The 21,731-nt window shown below is 39.1% G+C and overlaps 1 protein-coding gene across 3 annotated transcripts in view; it reads left to right on the forward strand.

The window, feature by feature from the left end:
• The window catches only part of LOC124868150 (myosin-10-like), a 75,881-nt gene that overhangs the window by 19,193 nt on the left and 34,957 nt on the right, over positions 1–21,731 (forward strand). For 2 of the 3 annotated variants that reach the window (XM_047364992.1, XM_047364993.1), the window contains exons 4-9: positions 9,095–9,122; positions 11,071–11,173; positions 11,373–11,402; positions 11,628–11,642; positions 13,232–13,249; positions 20,394–20,486. In XM_047364992.1, the coding sequence (XP_047220948.1) occupies positions 9,095–9,122; positions 11,071–11,173; positions 11,373–11,402; positions 11,628–11,642; positions 13,232–13,249; positions 20,394–20,486 (287 nt within the window). The remainder of the gene's footprint in view (positions 1–9,094; positions 9,123–11,070; positions 11,174–11,372; positions 11,403–11,627; positions 11,643–13,231; positions 13,250–20,393; positions 20,487–21,731) is intronic. The other variant, XM_047364994.1, reaches the window with a different exon arrangement.

A 21,731-nucleotide genomic window follows, 5' to 3' on the forward strand; every position in this document is an offset into this window, starting at 1 on the left:
GTAACTCTCCCGGATGTGGGGAAAACAGTAAAGGTGGACTCATCAGAGAACAATACATGTTTCACATTGTCCACAGCCCAAGATTTGCGCTCCTTGCACCATTGAAACCGACGTTTGGCATTGGCATGAGTGACCAAAGGTTTGGCTATAGCAGCCCGGCCGTGTATATTGACCCTGTGGAGCTCCCGACGGACAGTTCTGGTGGAAACAGGAGAGTTGAGGTGCACATTTAATTCTGCGGTGATTTGGGCATCTGTGGTTTTATGTTTTTTGGATACAATCCGGGTTAGCACCCGAACATCCCTTTCAGACAGCTTCCTCTTGCGTCCACAGTTAATCCTGTTGGATGTGTTTCGTCGTTCTTGGTGGTATGCTGACATTACCCTGGATACCGTGGCTCTTGATACATCACAAAGACTTGCTGTCTTGGTCACAGATGCGCCAGCAAGACGTGCACCAACAATTTGTCCTCTTGAACTCTGGTATGTCACCCATAATGTTGTGTGCATTTCAATATTTTGAGCAAAACTGTGCTCTTACCCTGCTAATTGAACCTTCACACTCTGCTCTTACTGGTGCAATGTGTAATCAATGAAGACTGGCTACCAGACTGGTCCAATTTAACCTCCCACACTAAAATGACAGGTGTTTCAGTTTCATTGTCCAACCCCTGTATTTAGATAAGCTTTGGGACATTTTTTACCTTTTCTCCATATTTGCAATTCAATTCAATTCAGTTTTATTTATATAGCGCCAATTCACAACACATGTCGTCTCAAGGCACTTCACAAAAGTCAGGTACATACATTCCAATTAATCCTAACCATTGAACAGTGCAGTCAGATTCAGATATTTATTCAAATTGGATAAAAAGTTTTTCTGTCTAAGGAAGCCCAACAGATTGCATCCAGTCAGTGACTTGAAGCATTCCTTCCTCCTGGATCAGCATGTAGCAACACTGGACAGTCACTGGCGTTGACTTTGCAGCAATCCCTCATACTGAGCATGCATGTAGCAACAACGGAGAGGAAAAACTGCCTTTTAACAGGAAGAAACCTCCAGAAGAACCTGGTTCAGTGTGAGCGGCCATCTGCCACGACCGACTGGGGGTTTGAGAGAACAGAGGAGATAAACAAAGAGAACACAGAAGCACTGATCCAGGAGTCCTTTCTATGGGAAGGAAAAGTAAATGTTAATGGATGTAGCTCCTTTAGTCGTTCCGTCTAGGAAGAAAGAACAGATAAACTCTGAGCCAGTTTTCAAGGTTAGAGTCTGAAAGAGAGCACATAGAGTTAGTTACAGTAGAAGCTCAGTCAATTGCTATATCAAGGAGAGAGAAAGGGTTAAACACTAAAAGACAGGGCCATGTGGATCATCGGTAGGCGGTGAGCATTAAGTTGTTGCCAGCAGAAGCTCGGACAATTCCCCTCTCCAGAAAGGAGTCACAGGTAGACACAGAGCCAGGCCAGGTGTAGCTTCTAGGAAGAGAAAAGAGAGAACAAGGTTAAAAGCTGAAATAACAGCAAATAATGCAAAATTGGAGAGTAGTGTGAGAATGTAGCGAAGAGGGTGAAAGTGGCCAATTAAGTCATTGGCATATTTTCTTAGGTTTCTGGCTTCCTGTAAAGAGTTGGAGATAACAGTGGAACTCCTAAGAGGAGATTGATGGGGGTTTTTTCACCTCAGTATTGGCCTAATGCTGTAAACTAGACTTTATGGAAACTCTTAAGGCTGCACGACATTAGAAAATCTTGGGATGGTGATAATAATGGTAAATATTGCGAAGACGATATCAGATGCGATATATGTCAATTTTCTTCTTTCCTCTCTTTGTCATTTGTGCTTTAGCCCTCCGTGACCTTTGCACTTTTGGGCGATTTCATTTGTGTCCGGTGTGAGACTCTGTCCAACTGGCTAAATATTACATTAGCATTTAGTAAAATGCAAGTCCATAACACGTGGAATACATTAGCCAGCAATTATTGCACTCCAAACAGTCCTTTATGATATGAATACTACACACACGGTTATTGAGATGCTAATATATTCATAATATATTTTGCAGCCCTGGAAACTATGCAATAAAACTATTACGTTTTTTTCTGGTACAATACCATAGTCTTTCTGTTACCACAGCATAAACTATGCGATCAACTTATTTCACGTTCTTCCATAACTCTGAATAATTACCATCAGTTCATGTGAAAACTGTCCAGACAGTTTGTTGCTGAAATTTTAGATCTCGCTGTGGGACTAAAGCAGATTGCCAAAATCAGAGTAACAGAAAGGTGACTAAACATTGCAGGGATCCGATAGTCCCTTCAGCATTACAGATAAGCCTTTCACTGCCCAGATAGAAAGTTAAATAAGGTGTTATCTAACAAACATGGAGCATGCAAGAAGAGCTCTAGAACTCACAAGACAGCTGTTATTGATTAAAGATCCTGATACACTACATAAGTTATTTTTCCCACAAATAAATTACACAGTGTGTTTCATACGTTTCTCAGTTTTCCCAGCACTCCTACATAATCTGTGAATATACAGCCTCAGTAAGGTTTAAATTGTTCAGGTTACAGCCTCACCAAACACGTGGCAATAATAAAATCTGTAGAGTTTATGGCCTTTCAAAACACAGCTTAATAAAGTTCTCCTTCAAGCTTAAATCGCTTACATGAAAAGTTAAGCACACAGTGAGTAGCTGCTGGTGTCCTGAAGAAGTGATACAAAACATTTAAGGCTCTAGTTTACTGCAACACATTCTTGTCACTATTATTTTTCTCATGTTTTCTAGCAGAACTGTAAATCTTTCCACCTGCTAAAGAGTCGATTCGAAATAGTACATGTAGTGCACATATATGGAATGTGGGTTTTTATAGTTTTCCTCAGAAAATCAGTCAGGCAATGTTTTAATTTTACTCTGAGGATAATCTAGGCTATCTTTCTCAAACATACTTTAATTGAAAGCCTAACTCTCAAAGCTACATTGTATTTTTTCTATTAAAAAAATAAAAAAATGTCATCATAGCATTTATCTTTTCGGCCCTTAAATAAATGTTTTAATATATCAATATACATCAATATAAGATGATCCACAGATATCTGTAGTTTAATGGAAAGTCCAATATATTTAGCCAATGGTAAATTCCTCGTACAGTAATCATGGGGTACAGAGAGGCAGTGAACATGTATTGGTTTGTTCCTCTAAAAATGAACTAGTCCTTCTGGCACCTTATCATAAGTATACCCGCTCTGAGGAGTTAAACTAATGAGCAGTCACAACCCCATTTCTGGCTCACACAATGCCCTTTAAGGCCAAAAAGGACACTCCACAGCCGAAATTCCTTAAGATCAGCAATACTTCATGTAGCTGTGCTGTGTTTTTCATAGTTTAGTTGCCTTATATTAGTAGGAAAGTAAAATATTTGTGGTTGTCTGTACATGGCAACGCCATGATGATTGGAGATTATTACTCAAAGATGTGAAGTGGCCTTGGAAACTATCGTTGTATTATGGAAATACCTCTTATTCAAGTGTATGGAAGTAATTAGTGCCATGAACTTTATGTAGATTGTGATATAAAAAAATAGTGTTGACTGACAAGTTTGTGTTTCTCACTCAGGTTCATCCCTTGGGTCACGGTATTTAGTTAATATTGAGATAGGACAGGTATTAGTATTTCTGACATACAGAAGCCTCCTTAATGATGTAGGGCTGCAGCTAATGATTATTTTACTAATCAAGTATTCTTTAGATTATTCTGACTATTAATCGAGTAATCAGATAAAAAACTAGCACTCTGCCATTTTTTAACTTAAATACTTAAGCTTATTTTATGAGTAATAGAAATACAAAAAAAAAAGAAAATGCAAGTCAACAAAATCAACATTGTATTGCCTAAAATGCAATAAAACAGCATATCTTTAGTGTGAAGTTGATGTGATTTGTAACAAAGGATGCATCTGCAGCTAAAAACAATGTGTTCCAGCATCAACATGTCAACAGCTCAGCCCATTCTGGTTTGCCTAACATCAACACAGTGCTAGCTGCGTCTGTACTGAAAATGGTCACAAACAAACAAAATGCAAGTGTCACCTGCATATTGCATTCTGGATTTTTAAAGAGATTTTTTTCTAGAAAGCATAATGTTATCCAGATTAGAATAGGATTCTTGTAGCGTATTTACGTGTTAAGTTACACTCTATTTGGTTTTTGTGCAAAAACCAAGAAGAAATCAAAAATAGGTTCCTAACATGACATTGTTTTCACAGAGTTTCAACCAATGAAGCCAAGACTGTGTATGAGGAGATCTGGATAGAGCATATTTACAGACAAAGGAGGTTTTTCATCTTAAATCTAAAAGTATACATTTCTTTTACATTTTTGGCTTAATGACTGCACTGAGTGGGTTGTTCTTTCTATATCCTCCAGTACAGTTATCAGATTACTAAATTTGTAGACAAGCAATCAGTTCATATTTTGCATGTCAGTTTTAAATCTTTGTGGAACTACTGTGAAACTGTGCTATTTTTACTAAAACCTATCATCAAGAATATGTTGTCCAGGCCCAAGCATGCTGCACACAAACTGTGAAATGTTGTGCATACCACCCTGTACAGCATGGAGTTAGGGAGGTAGAATATTTGAGATGTTAAATGTAAACTCTACAAAAATTTTAAAATGTAGACCGGAGCACTTTTCCACTGCCATTGGAGATCTGTAAGAGTTTTTCAGATTTTATTTTGTCACCATTTTTTATGATTTATATCAGTGGTTGAATATCATTGTTTTCTGTTTTACTTACCTAATATTTTGAGACCTTTGGATTAAAATATCTTGTCTTTTTCTTTTTGCGATCAGTTTTCTGCCTTTCAGTATATCTATATTAGATCATTCTGGATTTTTCAGCCCTCTGCTTTAACTTTAGATAATATTAGAAATCCTCCCTGCCTTCCCACACCATAGTCATGTGGAGCTGGCAACAGCAGTAACAATCATGAGAAACCCACAAAACGGCTCATGACTGCTGATTAATGTCACAGAAATACCAGAGTCTGCTATGGTAGTTCTCATCTGCACAGACCATGAGTCTTTCAGCAGTCAGCCTTGTGTACTCCTAAGATGTGAGTGGAAATAAAGCGCCTGGATCATATCTTTCCAGACTGTCTGCTACCAGTCTGATAAAGAAGAGAGCAGCTTTCTAAGAGTGGGAGGTCTAACGCTTGCATCAAATTTAAACAGGGAGGTCATTGTAGGAGGAGACTTAATGCAAGACTTTAGGTTAAATGAATCTAAACGTGTGCTAAGACTGCCCACATATTGTATATTGTTGAAGCTCACATAACCAAGCTTCAAAAATGATATTATGCTGCAGTATTTTCTTTATAGTGACATTCAGGTCCTGATCTGTATTAAACAGTTACTGGCTACCTCAGCTTGAAGCCAAATTTGGGATGAAGAGCTTTGTGTATATATATCTTAACGAAAAATAAATAAATGAGGTTTACGTACACTCATCATGGGTGTCATGAGGATCTCAATAGTGCTCCAAAAAAATCACTATTTCATTTTATTTTTTGATTTTAATCAGGGAATAACTTTGACTTGACATAAGCAGCGCTGTTCACAGTAATATTGCCTAAAGGTATTGCATTTTGTGGAGTCACCTCTGTCATAGTTTAACTGGAAGCCTCTGGTTTTAAGCAGGAAGCTTGTGTGATTCCTAATGAGTCATCCAGCTGTGTCCTCTGTCCTATAACTGTCCATCAGTTTGCCCAAAGGAACACAGTCAGCACTTTTAAGGAAATCTGCTCTGGCAGAACAGCACAGCCTTGAACATGACAAAAACACTAACATATTTACAGCACAGGTTTTTTTAAACTTTTTAGCTCATCTTCCTCAAGGCCAAAATGACCTGTGAGCAGTTCAATTAATGTTTTTTGTTTCTTTCTTGAGTTGAATTTATTATAGAACTATTCATGCCCCTTGAACTTTGTAACATTTTATCATGTTACAACCACAAATGTAATCGTATTGTATTGTGTTTTTCATGTTGTAGTTTATTTAGTTTATTTATTCATTCATTTATTTATTTATATAGTGCCAATTCACAACACAAGGCACTTTATACAAAATAAATAAATAAATTCAGTCGAATCATACAGATTCCAAGTCAATTACATGCATTCTAATTGATCCTAGTTATCAAACAATGCAGTCAAATTCAGTTTATTATTCAGATTGGTTAAACGTTTTTCTATCTAGGGAAACCCAGCAGAGTCAGTGACTTGTAGCTGTCACTCTTCCTGGATGAGCATGTAGAGACAGTGGACATTCACTTGCATTGACTTTGCAGCAATCCCTCATACTGGGCATGCATGTAGCGACAGTGGAGAGGAAAAACTCCCTTTTAACAGGAAGAAACCTCCAGCAGAACCAGGCTCAGTGTGAGCGGCCATCTGCCATGACCGACTGGGGATTTGAGAGAACAGAGCAGAGACACACAAAGAATACAGAAGCACTGATCCAGGAGTACTTTCTATAGGAAAGAAAAGCGAAACATAATGGTTGTAGCTCCTTTGGTGGCTTCATCTAGGAGAGAAAGATAACTAAGCAGATGAACTCTGAGCCGGGTTTTAAGTCTAGAGTATGAAAGAGAGCACATAGAGTTAGTCACAGTAGAAGCTCAGCCAGTAGCTATGTCTAGGAGAGACGGGGTTAAACACTGAAAGACAGGGCCAAGTGTATCATCTGTAGAAGGAGAACATTAGGCCGCTGGCAGCAGCAGTAGTGAATGGTTGTGAAGTGGGATTTAGGTCAGGGCTTTTAGTGGGCCATTCTAAGACATCAATATGCTTCAATCTAAACTGCTTTATTGTCGCTCTGGCTGTATGTGTAGGGTTGCCGTCCAGCTGATCTTACCTAGTTCCAAGTCCTTTGCAGCATCTAACAGCTTTTCTACCAGAATTGCTCCGTAATAAGCTTCATCTATCTTTTCATCAACTGTGACAAGTTTCCCTGGCCTTGGTAAAGAAAAGCATCCCCACAGCATGATGCTGCCACTACCATATTTCTCTGTGGAAACGGTGTGTTCAAGGTGCAGTGTTAAATTTCTGTCAAACATGGCATTTTGCATGTAGGCTAAAAAGTTCAGATTTGGTCTCATCTGACCATAGCACTTTCTTCTAGGGGTGCATTGATTGTAGTTTTCTGGCTGATCAGCGATTACCGATCTTTAAAAAGCCTGAGCTGCCTGTCTCCACCCCAGAAGGAAGGGAAACACCTCCTGGGTCAGGGGGCTGGTTTCCCCTCTGGGGTATTGGTAACTGGACCTGGGAGTACAGAGTATGCATGGGGAGTGTGAGTGAGGGTACGACGTTCATTGTTGTGTGTCTTTACACTGGGTGGGTGGGTGTGAGTGTTTTTATGTGTACGCATGAGGGTGGGAATGTGTGACTGACTGTGTGCAACTGTTTTTGTGTCAGGTTGGGTATTGGGCTGCTCCCTCTCCTGAATCAGTTTAGGCCCCCCCAATAAATGTGGGGCCTATTTCCTCCCCGCAACACTCCCTGCCGGTGGTTGGTGTCTCTGCCTGCTGGTGTATTGCTGGTTCTCGGTCTCTGGGGCTGGGTGCTTTGGTGTGTGCCGGCTCACTCCCGGTGTCTGCTTGCCGGGGCCTGGACCCCCTGGGCTCTGTCGGGCCTCTGCTTGGGGAGTGATGTCCGGTGTAGACGGCTGCTGGCGGGGCCTGTGGGCTCGTCGCTGCAGCTCCCTGGGCCTTCTGCGCAGTGGCTGCTGGCTGGTTCCCCAGGGGCTCTCCTCTGCTCTTTTCTGGGGGGGTTGCGGTAGTCCCGGCAGTGGACCTCCCGGGGTTCCTGTGCTCTGGTGGGCCTTTAGAGGTCTGTGACTCGGATCTCCTCCATGTCTTTCTCGGGTCCAGGGGGGCAGGTCTGTGGCTCCTCACACTCGCTATTGCATAATTTTATGGAGAAACCTTGCATACACAAGCATTCCCACACTCAGGCCCACAGGTGTTTATATTCAGGTCTTAACAGATACACAGATGTTCTACATTGAGTCGCAGTTACCATCAAATACATCTTGCACTCACTAAGACCGTGCTCTTTTTGATAACAATGCTGTTGTTATATATGTTTCTGCAGGTGTAGAAGCAGTCTTCTAGTATCTTGTATTCTCTTCATCCTTCTTCCACTCCTCTATTCTTCTCTCCCTTTTTCCTTTTTGTCAGATCTCTATTTCTTGCTTCCTTTTTTTCCTTTTCATTTCCGTCTCCATGTCCATTGCAATTGAAATGATCCTGAAGCAATTTGTTATAAAGTTTTTTTATATATGTCAAGTTAGCATTATAGCGTTGACTGCAATGCTCCACTTGTGAAAAGGAAATCTCTTAGGCTTCTTGGCACTCAGAGAACAATTCTGAGCTACTCTGCCTGACAGGACAGGTAAAAATAAAAACAAAAGCCTGACCTGCAGATTCTGATTTTAGCCAATGTAGATTTATTTTAATAACTGATGCTGTCAAGTGTTATAAGGTCACAATAAACGTTTAAAGTGTATTATTTTTTTCAAAAACATTGAACAATACCTGTGAAACAATGAATACAATCTACCCATGAATACAATCTGAGCGGGAATGCCATGGAAATGACATGAATAGTACTTGTACAGACGAGAAATGGGATGTGTTGGTGTGTAGTGGGGCTGAATGCAAACCTGTGCTGTCATCCATCTTCACTAATGGTTAGGAAAGAAGAAATTAATTGTGCTTTCAGATCTACGCACAAAGACACAATTCAAATCTCTCCTCCTGCCTGTTGTTTTACCATGGAGGCTGTTGTATTTTTAAATGTTGTTGGTTTTTGTTTTATTAATAATGCTGTCTCTTCGGATCAGGAGAGAGTTGGAGAACAGATCTTTAATTCAAGGCTTACTTGGATAAAATACCTCAGATTTAGTTTATTTTACCAATAATTTATACATTGATTATACAGATATCATGTAAAATGGAGTCGTTAAACATGTTTTCTGTTAGTCTTTTCACTTTTTCACTTTTCACCTTTTTTGTTACACACAGATCGAGAGGACCAGTCCATTCTTTGCACGTGAGTAAACAGTCAATATAACTTTCTTATTATTTTTAGCCAATAAATGCATGTTATATTTACCTCTATAATTCATTTAAGGCTATTATTTAAGTCCCCAGGGTTTATTTATTAAATTTCTGTGATCATGACAACCTTTCTCTGACATTGAGTTGATTTTATTTTAGTTTCAGATTGTAAACCCTGTGAAATTATCCCATGTTTATGGCTAGAACACCTGATTTTAATCCCGTTCACAGCTGCCTCCCCTTGTCCCTCGCCTCATTAGTGACTGAACACAGAACACTGCTTCAGTAAAATCCCTTTAAACTTCGTGGAGTTTGTAGTGACTTTATACAAGTCATAAAGTGCAGTCGCTGTGGCTGAATCATTGGTTAAATGTTTGTTGCTGGAAACATAGCTTTTAATTTCATGATGGGAGCTTCTCTCTCCCACTCTCAGTAGCTGAGGGAGGCCTCAGCTAATACTGCCGCCACTAAGCGTCAATATCCCTTTTTTGGACACCGCAGTGGAAGCACTCACAAAAACACCCAGGGAAAATTAAAGTTCTTGGAAAAAAAACTCAAAGTTGAAATGCGCCTTTTAACTAACCTATGTAAAAGTACAAAATGCTATAAAACTGACAGTTATTACCTTGGGCTATGTTGTTCTCACTAGCTTATGTCATTTATTTTAGTCCATCTCTGATGCTTGCACACATGAATTTCACCCTTAAGTCTTTTGATTATCATCTAAAGTCCTACAATAAATTCTAGACTTGTAGAGGATGTGTAAACAAACCTTTCTATGATCAGTTCTATCATGAAATTTAAAATCCTAAAATTAAACCTGAACAGGATTTTTCTTCAAGAGTTGCAGTTTCTTTGAAGCACAGATTCTGATTTGTGGACCAATCCAGGTTTGACCAATTTCAGATTTTGAACCAGCGGACATGTCTGCATTCAACTTGGAGGCAGACAATAAAGGCAATCGCAACTTTCCTGTAGTGAACAGCAGTTCAGTGAAAAACAGTTCCATTATATTTCATGCAAAAGGTTTTGTGGTTGACATCGTTCATTATCTTAAATAATTGTTGTAGCTCTAAAGCTTTTATCTACAGTTTTATAGAATCATCTGAACTTCACATTTCTTCATAGATCCTAGGGACTAATTTCTATTTTTATTCAATTATAGAGCTTTGCCAACACACATTACTGAGTATAAGACATTATTGTGTACATCATGCACAGAGTTAAATTTAAAACTAAAATTACAGAGATTAAGACTTCTCCTCTGACATTTTCAAACTATTGTAAAATACCAACTATGCGCCTCACAAACCCAGAGCAGTTCAGTACTATTTATTCGTGAAGGATACACAAAGTGCTTTAAAAGTTTAACAGTCTGCAGTCAGAATGCTAGGAGTTGATGATCACCCTATGATTACACTGTCTTCACACTGGCTGACGAGACTTGAACCTCTCACACTCCCATTTTGACCACCTTACTCTTGCCAAGTGAAAGCAAAACAATATCTACCACATAGTTGGCGTATGCAAATGTGCACTGTCTGTAAATCCTCGGATATGCTCCAAGTTTAAGCTGTTGTCCCAAAGATTTTGGATTTGAAGACCTTGGGAAAATTTTGTAGCCCTTTTCCTAAGAGAGTGCAACTCTGTGGCAAAGCAGTAAGAAGCATGCCAGAAACCACAGCTGCAAACCTGGAGAATGGAGAAAATATATTGCAGTTAAAGACTGATGAGAGCTGAGATCACTCCCCTGCTTTTGTTGTTAGAGCAAAGTAATTAACCATGAAGTCAGAGCTATGCACCTGAAAATGTTCAAAAACCTGCAATGATTTACTGATCTGGTGTGTTATTATCATCTAGTGGCCACATCTGTTGATGTTAGGAGTTCAGCGTTCTGGAGATGCCTGTTTTTCTATCAGTTGTTTTCCTGTGCCTTGCAGAGGCGAGTCAGGAGCTGGTAAGACGGAAAACACAAAAAAGGTCATCCAGTACCTCGCACATGTTGCTTCCTCCCACAAAGGAAGAAGAGACCACAACATTCCTGTGAGTAATCCAACAAAGCTTCTAAATATTCACTTTGAGCTTTACAATAACCAATTTATTGAGTGAGACTGCAGAAAAATGAGATGTTATTGTCACTTTGTCAGTATTATAACATAAGAACACATTAGACTGCTTTTGTTTGCTGGATATTTTGCTTCATTTAACAGTTTATATATATATTTTATTTTGCAACAAACAGCCAGAATCTCCCAAACCAGTGAAACTACAGGCAAGTTTCAATTTCTTTCTCGCAAACCCTGTTCATTTGCATGCTGCCCTCACATTGTCCTTTTATATAAAACAAACTGCTCTCCTCTAACTTGGACTCAATAAATATCTCTTTGCATTTTGATTGTGTAGCAAATTGAGTCTGATTATATTTTGCAGACGATTTTAAATGCTTGGAGTAAAAATGTAAACGTTTATTAGAATCTGTTCTGTCTGTTTTTATCAGGCCCAAAATGCAGTTGTAAGTAAATGTTAAAAGTGGCATGATCCTTCGCATTGTTGCTGTTGTATTTGGTTCACCTGTGCTGTACTAATGTTTGCCTGCCATTTTTGTTCTGTGTACCAAAATGAGGTCCATGCCATAATTTGGTTTGCCAGCTACATGTAAAGCCTCAGTTGTCATCTTGTGCTTTGAGGTTACAGCCACAGTTAAAGCTGCATGTCTGTTTGTTTTTAACTGTTAAAGACATTGAACTAGTTTAAAGCACGATCTAATAAACTACCTAGTTTAACATTAGTTGCCACATATGGTGGTACCCCTGGTAAAGGAGTAAAAAGCTTGAAGTATCTTTTATTGCAAGAGCATAATCTCACACTGAAAAACTAATTGAGTACATTTGGAAATAGGTTGATTTTGTGTCTGGTGAGGCATTTCTGTGTTGTTTTGGCCACATGTTTTTGGATCTTTATCTCAGTGAAAGACCCACTGACAACCCCTTTTTAGAGTCCACCTGATATTTATTAACAATGTCCTGGTATTTCTAAGAGTTTGCAATGGTATGTGCTATGAAATGGTTCCCAGGGGTTTGGAAAAGAAACTGGCCCACAGCATGACATGGCCTCCACCTTACTGAACTATGGGTAACATAGCCATCCTTTGTTTCATGCCAAACTCACCTGGAATGTCTTCTGCAACAAAAAAAAGAAATTCAATTTTAGTCCCATGTGACCCAAGCACACAGGTCCAGTAAAAAATCCCAGTCCTAGGACAGAAAAGAGCTGTTTTTCTGGCATGCCTCTGTAGATTTTACCTAATAATAGTTATGGAAACTTGGTGACCCCAAGTTGCCATTTAGTGCTGCAGTTCCCCAGCAGGGATCAGTGGAGGTTTTCCTGCGGTTACCATCCTGCTCACTGTGCATGCTGGTAAGATGAGTTTGGGTCCTCGTCCAGCCCAGTCCCTAGTGGCTGAAAGAAGTTAACCTTGTGTCATGTCATTTGCTTTTTATACCATGGGGTTTTAAAGATGTCGTGGATTACTAATTGAAAACCTTGAAACCCTTATCAACCTATAAAGTAAAAATTAAAAAATGTTTGCATATATTTAAAGGGGTCCAACTATTGGTGTTATTGTTAAAAACATTTTTGTTTACTTACTGAATCAATGTACTCAACAAAAGTTTGGATTTACATTGTGAGATTAAGCTTCTGTAATAAATCATCAAATTCCTTGATGGTTTTTACACATTTTTCCAGGGCCATTCAGCTGTAGTAGTTCTCTTTTAATAATAAGCATCTCAGCAGATATTGAACTATAGTAAATGTGAGACCATGTACTGGTTTCTAAGCCAGTACATGGTACCAGCTTCTAACCCATAGACCAGACAGCCTGTGGGTGTCCAGAATCAGAAACACACACTGCTTAGGTCTTCTAACTAAACCTGCTGCTAATTCCATTCCTAGACGGCTGTAGGTTGCACATAGACGTTAATCTGTCGTTTCAGAAATGTGCTGCTCTAACTACAGACTTACTTGTAACATCAACATAAATACATTTTACTATTTTTATATTCATTTGTTTTAACAATTGAATCTTCTCATACCCTGCAGAGTGGACCCCTGTTTTATGTGAGTAAAGTTCAGTTTCTCAGCTCTCACTCTGCTGCTGTTTGCTTGATACAATAACTCTTTATGAACTGCTAGAAATGTCCTGGCCTTTAGGACTGGACGCTTTCCATTCACACTGCCTTCATCCACCTGTTGTGTTCAGAGTGAAATTCTGCATTGCATGTGTTGTTTAAATCATAGGAGTAACTCTTTCAGTTATTTCACAATGCTAACACAGGATCCATTTGAAACAGTTCCGAGTTTACAATCTGCATGTTTTTGGATTACTGAGGAAAGCAGGGAAGTACCTGCACAGACTCAAACCAGCAACTTTCTTGCTGTGAAGAAACAGCACTAAGAGCTACACCAGGGCAATGCAACAACTAGGCTTTGGCTGTTTTATCAGATTACAAAATAAATGGGCATGTTAAATGTTGTAATTATTAGCAGCCTGGTTAATCTTCTATTTAGGGCAGGCTCAAATCCAGCTTACACTCAAATCATAAACAATATTGGGTTTACAAGAAGAAGATAAGATTTTGAGCAATATTTTGGGGAAAATAATTTTTTACAAATAATGTTAAGGTTTTACTTTACTCTGTAATCAGGATAGAATAATTCAGCCAAGGACAGATTTTTTGTTTTGTTTTGACAAATAGAGAAAAGGTTTCATAAATCTCAAATCATTTTTTAAAGAATCTCTGTTCAGTGTAAAATGATCTAGTTCATGTTTAGTCGGTGTAAGTATTCTAGAAGTTGAACGTTAAAAATCGCCCTTTAGCTTTGTGGTGAAGTACGTTCCTATTTTAGCCTCTAAGTGGCTCACGGTTACCCAGTCTTCATATTCTCACATTTTCACGCTATTATTGCTTATTTTTTTATACCATATAGAACTGAAAAATGATGGAGGCTTTTGAAACTGTGTTGTTGTCCAGCACAACCAGATGTTTTTATTAGTTAACTTTGTCAAAACAGCAGGGGAACCTGGGAACTACTTGCTTTCTTCCTTCAAAATAAGAGTCTCAAACATACCTGCATGGTGTTAAGCTTACAGCAATATCCGTCATATCCATGTCCAATTATAATATAAACTTCTCCTTCGCCTCATCAGATGAATTCACATGACAGTAGCTAGCTAGCTTTTTGCAGAGACTTAACATGATTTTGTTACACTGCTGCCTTTAAATTAACCTTTAAACCAAAAAACATGAAAGAAAACATTTATTTTTTTAGGTAGAATACTTGTAAACATGTAAACTTGTAGCATACATTGATGTTAAGAGGTTCACTGGTTCTCACATCAGGCCATTTTAATCACTCAACTGGGTAGCCCAAGCAGAACCTCTTTGGACCTTTCCTCTGCCTAAGAATCTGCCCTAAATGAGTTTTCCATATGGCCAAGTTCCTGTCCAGTGTTCTTATTTTCCTTGCTTATGAAAAACCAAAAAACTTGGAATATTTGTCGAGCCTGCGACCTCTGAAGCAGATGTTGAGCAGTGCAAATGCAAACACAACTGGGCTCTTCCTCAGAAGATTTACTGAGACAGTTGTGACTGATCCTCTTTGAGTCTCCTAAATCTGTCCCTAAGTCCTTCTGTGCAGCTTGCCAAACAGCCTGCTTTTTAAAAAGAAATCCACTTGCAGCAGTTCAGGGAGAAAAGTACATAAATTAAAAGAAATGACAAAGTGCCTTTTTTGGAGTGAAAAAAGATTGGACGTTTTTATTGAGTTCGATTCTGTCATATTGGTTTTTTACTATTCTATGCAATTTTACAGTGCAGTGAAATTTAGCCTAACCCATGATGCAGCCTGTGGAAGCCCACTAGTGTTTTAAATGTGCTCTTTGTTTGGTCCAAGCAAATAAATAGAGGTTACCAGGGTAGGTTTTTAACCATGTGGCTGTTTCTGGAAAAACAAAGTCCTCTGGTTTGAATTATCTGTCCCCTGTGGGCTGTACAGCTGCTCCAATGGAGTGCTGTTACATTCCAGCTGCTCAAAATTTCACCCAAAAAAGCCCATCACATTCACTGGCCAAATATAGCATTAAATATCTCACCTCCCAAGTGAGATGCTGATTCCTCAGTTCTCCTTTCATGGAAAATGGCTTACTCAACTCTTCAGTGCGTGGAGTTATTTCGGTCGGAACGGGAGAATGCTTCTTTTGCCACAAGAAGAGCAATTATCGTGCCCATGAAACTGTTTTTCTCTCGGCCATGCTGGATTCTCAGGCCATGATGAAGTCCACTGTGAGGTTTATATTAAAACGTAGAGGGAAACACCTGTCAAAACATCAGCTTAAATCTGCTTTTCTAAAGTTGGCAACTTCAATACAAAAACTGAACTGTGCTGTCGTCTGTTTAATGTGGACTTAATGTGCTTCTATCACAGCAGAAGGACTTTATATTTAAAGATTTCGGTCTTTGACCACTAAACATTGTGTAGCAATTTCCTCAAACCCATAAGAAAAGCAATTAAAAACGTTTATTGAATTTTAAATAAATATTTTTGCTTTTTTTGACTAAAAATCATGGCAACAAACAGAGATGTTGTACATTTTGTCCCAAGTCTAGAGTGTGTTGGGCTTAGGTATAGATATATTTTTGATTCATTAGTCTTTAAGGAATTTGCATGCTTGTATTTTTTCCAGTTTTTCTCTACAACAGATCCTGTTTTATGTATTCTGGGATGTTTTTTAAGGAACAAAGCACATATATTTCTCAGATGAGTTTGCTGACATCAAGACTTTTCTGTAGTTTCTCTTAGAGCTCCCCAGAACATCGATACACAAATAATTTAAGGTGTTTTATAAAGTGCTGTTTTTTTTTTTTTTTTTCCTGAAAAACGAGAATTTTGAGATGAACCTCTGAAAGATGACGTGAAACGCAGAGGTCAGCAGTCTTTACAAACCAAAACGTTCGTCTTCATTCTTGCTAAATAACATTTTTCCAAAACTGTATAACCTCCAGTGTCCAAAGGAGTTTTTAAAATATTTTTTGGAAAATTAAGAAAAAAGTATCCTGTATACTTTTAGTGTCATTCGGTTTTGGTAATTCTATGCAGATATAGAATAAGCACAAATAGAGCACCTGTTAAACTAGCCTTTCCTGTAGCATTTATTTTAAAAGGCTTTGCTTATTTTTGTGTCATTATTGGTGAAAGTCATTGAAAGCGACCAGAGTTTGGCTAAAGGGCCACATGTAGCTTTGGAGCCTCTGGCCTAGACAGATCTGTAAAAAGTTAAAACCAGTATAAATTCATCCTATAGCAGCAAAGAGATGCTGCTTTAGGAAGAAACTTGTGCCATCAGAAACTGAATTTTATGGTTTGAAACTGAATTCATTTGCTTTCAAAATGTATTTTGTTGTATTTGACTACTTTCACTTCCAGGTCTGAAATTCAATTTTATTCCAAAATTCAGTTTTTTGTGTCACACATCCGGGTCCTTCAGAATAGCCACAGATTAATCAAACACAGATTTATCGATTTACGTTTCACATCAGGTTAAACTTCCTTTACGGCATGTTGAGCTGGAGCAGCAGCATTCATGAGTTTAGCGGATGTCCATCACCAAGTCAAATCAGCATCTATAAGAAGTCATGTAAACAAATGATGGTCAGACAGCAACACTTATGCTACCTGTAGCTATTAGCTAAACATGCCAGATTATCATAGTGCCGCTGGTGTTATGTCGGTCTGCGTTTCTCTTGCCCTTACCTCAGCGTAACTTCTGTTGCCTAGCAACCGTGTTAGCGTGAAGCGCAGAGCTGTGAAGCCAAACAAATGGAACCTGAAGGTTAATAACGCTGTCTCTACTGTAAATGACTACACGGTTTTTATTTACCTTTTACAGGCCTCAAAAGAGATTTGTGTTTTTAGCCATGCTAATACCCTGTATTTTGCAGGAAAAAGCACAGATGACACGTTAGATGCGGTCTGTCGGCAGGCAAGTTCTGCTCTGATTTATTACCAGAAAAATCACAAAAATAAACAATACACATTAATCTTACTTCAGTTTCACAATACTTAATACTTCTGAACCAAAATTCCAAGTTACTTCTTGGTTCATTCTTGAAATTCATTCATTCATTCTTCATTCAGAAGATGGTTCCATTTAGAGTTTACTTTCGTTTAAGTTTCGAGCGTTTCCTTCACTCTAATAACGTACAATTTAAGAATACGAAATATAAATGCATCACATTCAGTTCTATGATTTACCTGCTCCTCTAAACCAATTACTAAACAACTCTTAACCATATCAACTGTCGGCAGGCAGGCTCTGCTCTGAGCTCCCAGCAACTACAACTGCTGAGAGCAACTCCCTCTGCTGGCGAACTATGGGGCAGCGGACGAACACATCGGCGCATTCGTGCAATTAAGCGATATCTTTATAAACTGATCAGATATTTTAGGTTTACACAACTACATTCTCGTCTAAAAACATTTTTAAAGTCCAGTTGTTTCACAGAATGCCCAATATAATTTTATTCACATCTTTTCTCTCTCCTCCGGCCTTTGCTACTTCCGTTTGAACAATATACTTCGACCCGCAATGAATCATGGGATAGGGTGGGACACGGAGGATACACAGGACCCATCCTTCAAATCTGGGGAAAAGAAGGACACATTTGTTGGAACCTTGGAGATTGGACAGCATTCATCCAGGACGTTATTGGCCTACAAATGCTTCCTTCAAAGAAATGCAGGCCTTAATCTGGACCTACAGGTCCTTCTCAAAATATTAGCATATTGTGATAAAGTTCATTATTTTCCATAATGTCATGATGAAAATTTAACATTCATATATTTTAGATTCATTGCACACTAACTGAAATATTTCAGGTCTTTTATTGTCTTAATACGGATGATTTTGGCATACAGCTCATGAAAACCCAAAATTCCTATCTCACAAATTTAGCATATCATTAAAAGGGTCTCTAAACGAGCTATGAACCTAATCATCTGAATCAACGAGTTAACTCTAAACACCTGCAAAAGATTCCTGAGGCCTTTAAAACTCCCAGCCTGGTTCATCACTCAAAATCCCAATCATGGGTAAGACTGCCGACCTGACTGCTGTCCAGAAGGCCACTATTGACACCCTCAAGCAAGAGGGTAAGACACAGAAAGAAATTTCTGAATGAATAGGCTGTTCCCAGAGTGCTGTATCAAGGCACCTCAATGGGAAGTCTGTGGGAAGGAAAAAGTGTGGCAGAAAACGCTGCACAACGAGAAGAGGTGACCGGACCCTGAGGAAGATTGTGGAGAAGGGCCGATTCCAGACCTTGGGGGACCTGCGGAAGTAGTGGACTGAGTCTGGAGTAGAAACATCCAGAGCCACCGTGCACAGGCGAGTGCAGGAAATGGGCTACAGGTGCCGCATTCCCCAGGTCAAGCCACTTTTGAACCAGAAACAGCGGCAGAAGCGCCTGACCTGGGCTACAGAGAAGCAGCACTGGACTGTTGCTCAGTGGTCCAAAGTACTTTTTTCGGATGAAAGCAAATTCTGCATGTCATTCGGAAATCAAGGTGCCAGAGTCTGGAGGAAGACTGGGGAGAAGGAAATGCCAAAATGCCAGAAGTCCAGTGTCAAGTACCCACAGTCAGTGATGGTCTGGGGTGCCGTGTCAGCTGCTGGTGTTGGTCCACTGTGTTTTATCAAGGGCAGGGTCAATGCAGCTAGCTATCAGGAGATTTTGGAGCACTTCATGCTTCCATCTACTGAAAAGCTTTATGGAGATGAAGATTTCATTTTTCAGCACGACCTGGCACCTGCTCACAGTGCCAAAACCACTGGTAAATGGTTTACTGACCATGGTATCACTGTGCTCAATTGGCCTGCCAACTCTCCTGACCTGAACCCCATAGAGAATCTGTGGGATATTGTGAAGAGAACGTTGAGAGACTCAAGACCCAACACTCTGGATGAGCTAAAGGCCGCTATCGAAGCATCCTGGGCCTCCATAAGACCTCAGCAGTGCCACAGGCTGATTGCCTCCATGCCACGCCGCATTGAAGCAGTCATTTCTGCAAAAGGATTCCCGACCAAGTATTGAGTGCATAACTGTACATGATTATTTGAAGGTTGACGTTTTTTGTATTAAAAACACTTTTCTTTTATTGGTCGGATGAAATATGCTAATTTTGTGAGACAGGAATTTTGGGTTTTCATGAGCTGTATGCCAAAATCATCCGTATTAAGACAATAAAAGACCTGAAATATTTCAGTTAGTGTGCAATGAATCTAAAATATATGAATGTTAAATTTTCATCATTACATTATGGAAAATAATGAACTTTATCACAATATGCTAATATTTTGAGAAGGACCTGTAGCAATAGTAAATGACATCCGTGAATCATTAAATCTGTGTTTGATTAATCTGTGGCTTCAAGAACCCGGATGTGTGACAAAAAATGAATTTTGGAACTGAAATTGAATTTCAGACCTGAAAGTGAAAGTAATCAAACTGAATTTTCAATACAAAGCAAAGCAATTTTCAAAGCAAACAAGTTCAGTTTTAAACCATTATATTCAGTTTAGTGAAATTAATTTTCAAACCAATGCATTTAATTTCAAATGACACAAATACAGATTCAGTCTAAGCGATTCAAATTCAGTTTCTGATGGCTCAAGTTTCTTCCTATAGGCTGCAAGTAAAGCTAGTACAAGTTACTGTTTGGTTGTGATTCCAGCTGTAGTTTAATTCATATTTCCTCGTTTGTTTTACTATGTTGGAAAGTTTTGTTGTTTTTGAATGTTGTTTTAGGAAATATACTTGTTTTTAAAAAAAAAACTTTATTTGCTCAGAATCTGTCTGGCACCTTTTTTAGGAGTATTTTTGTCATTGTCTGTAAGAGCTCAGGCCAGAACTGATGCTTAAAGGCTTATAGACATATTTATTTGTTCTCTGTTGGTTTTTAGTAAAAGTGTTTTTCTCCAGCAGTTTAATTGTGATGCTCACTTTCTCATCTTCTTTCAGGCTTTGTTCACTTCACCTACATTACAATAGCTTCTGTAAAATCTACTCCTTGGACCTCATTACTGTTGTCTCTGCATGTTTGTTTTTCACTTGTCTGTGCAGCTTAGTTTTTCATCTTTCTCTGTTGACCTCACACAGCCCTTGATGATGGTGTATTGCTTGTGTGTGTTTTGTGTGTCTGTCAGGGTGAACTGGAACGCCAGCTTCTTCAGGCCAACCCCATCCTCGAGTCCTTTGGAAATGCGAAGACTGTGAAAAACGACAACTCGTCACGTTTTGTGAGTTGAGCCAAGCAGAAACCATTATGTCTAATATAATAGTCCGAAGATCTACTGGTGCATTAGTGAAAGACTCGACTGTCGGGTTTTATATTTATGCAGACAGAGGTTCCTGCATGTCAGTAAGGAAGCCTGCTGGTTTTTGACAGAGTCAAGTAGTGAAGTAAAGTAATAGTAGTGCACTTACAGAAAGAACATGTTAAGCAACCAGACAGAGGGGCGAGAATGAAAGGAAAGTGCTATTGTTGCAAGGTTATTGCATAAATGATCAAATAGGATCAAATGATGGCCTTAGCACCACACTGACAGTCCTTTGCAAAAGGAAGGTGGCATCACCTCAGCTGCAGACACCGCAGTCTGCATCTGATGTTGAGTAGAATCATACAGCCAACAGCTGCTAGTCCACCCACAGCAGGTATAACTGACCCTCCGAGGTAGTTTTTCAAATCACCAGCAGAGGAGACTTGAAATTGTACCCTATAGCTTTCTATCATGATGCAGCAGTAACAGCTGTGTGTCCCTTAACATTAGAGGATTGAACCTTTTTACATTGCGTATGTGGTAAAACAGAACCTCTTGTATCAATCAATCAATCAAATCTTATAGCACTTTACAACAGTCACTACTGAGCCAAAGTGCTTCCCATTAGTGCAAGAATTGAAAAAAAAACTATAAACTATATAGAATAGAGACAAATAGAAACAATTTGTCAGCATTAATAAAAACATTTTACAAAACAGAAGTGTCACAGTGCTTCTATGTGCTTAAAGCAGCTCTAAACAAATACGTTTTTGCTTAGCTTCAAACAAAGATGAATCATTGATAGCCCACAATTCAAAAGGTGATGAATTTCACAGCTTTGGACCAGCTACAGCAAATGAAGGGTAACCACACTGCTCGAACTTTGACCTGGGGACTTCCAGAAGATGTTGGTCAGCAGACCAAAGAACTGTTCTCTAGAGTGTGTTCTTGTAAAAAAGTCACATAGAAAAGAAGGTATGGCGTCACATTCCTGCCAAAAATCAGAGGAACGTATTAAGCAATCACAACAGCGCATCTGTTAACCTGACTTTTGGCAGGCATGTGACCCCATAAGAAGGTCCAATGCCATTAACAACTTTAAAAACAAACATTAACAGCTTAAAATCAACTCTAAAATGTACTGGAAGCTGGTGGAGCGAGTAAAGCACAGGAGTGATGTGACTGGCTCTCCTAGTGTTGGTGAACAGGCCAGCAGCAGTGTTC

The sequence above is a fragment of the Girardinichthys multiradiatus genome, chromosome 5, assembly GCF_021462225.1.
Source record: "Girardinichthys multiradiatus isolate DD_20200921_A chromosome 5, DD_fGirMul_XY1, whole genome shotgun sequence".
Lineage (NCBI taxonomy): Eukaryota > Metazoa > Chordata > Actinopteri > Cyprinodontiformes > Goodeidae > Girardinichthys > Girardinichthys multiradiatus.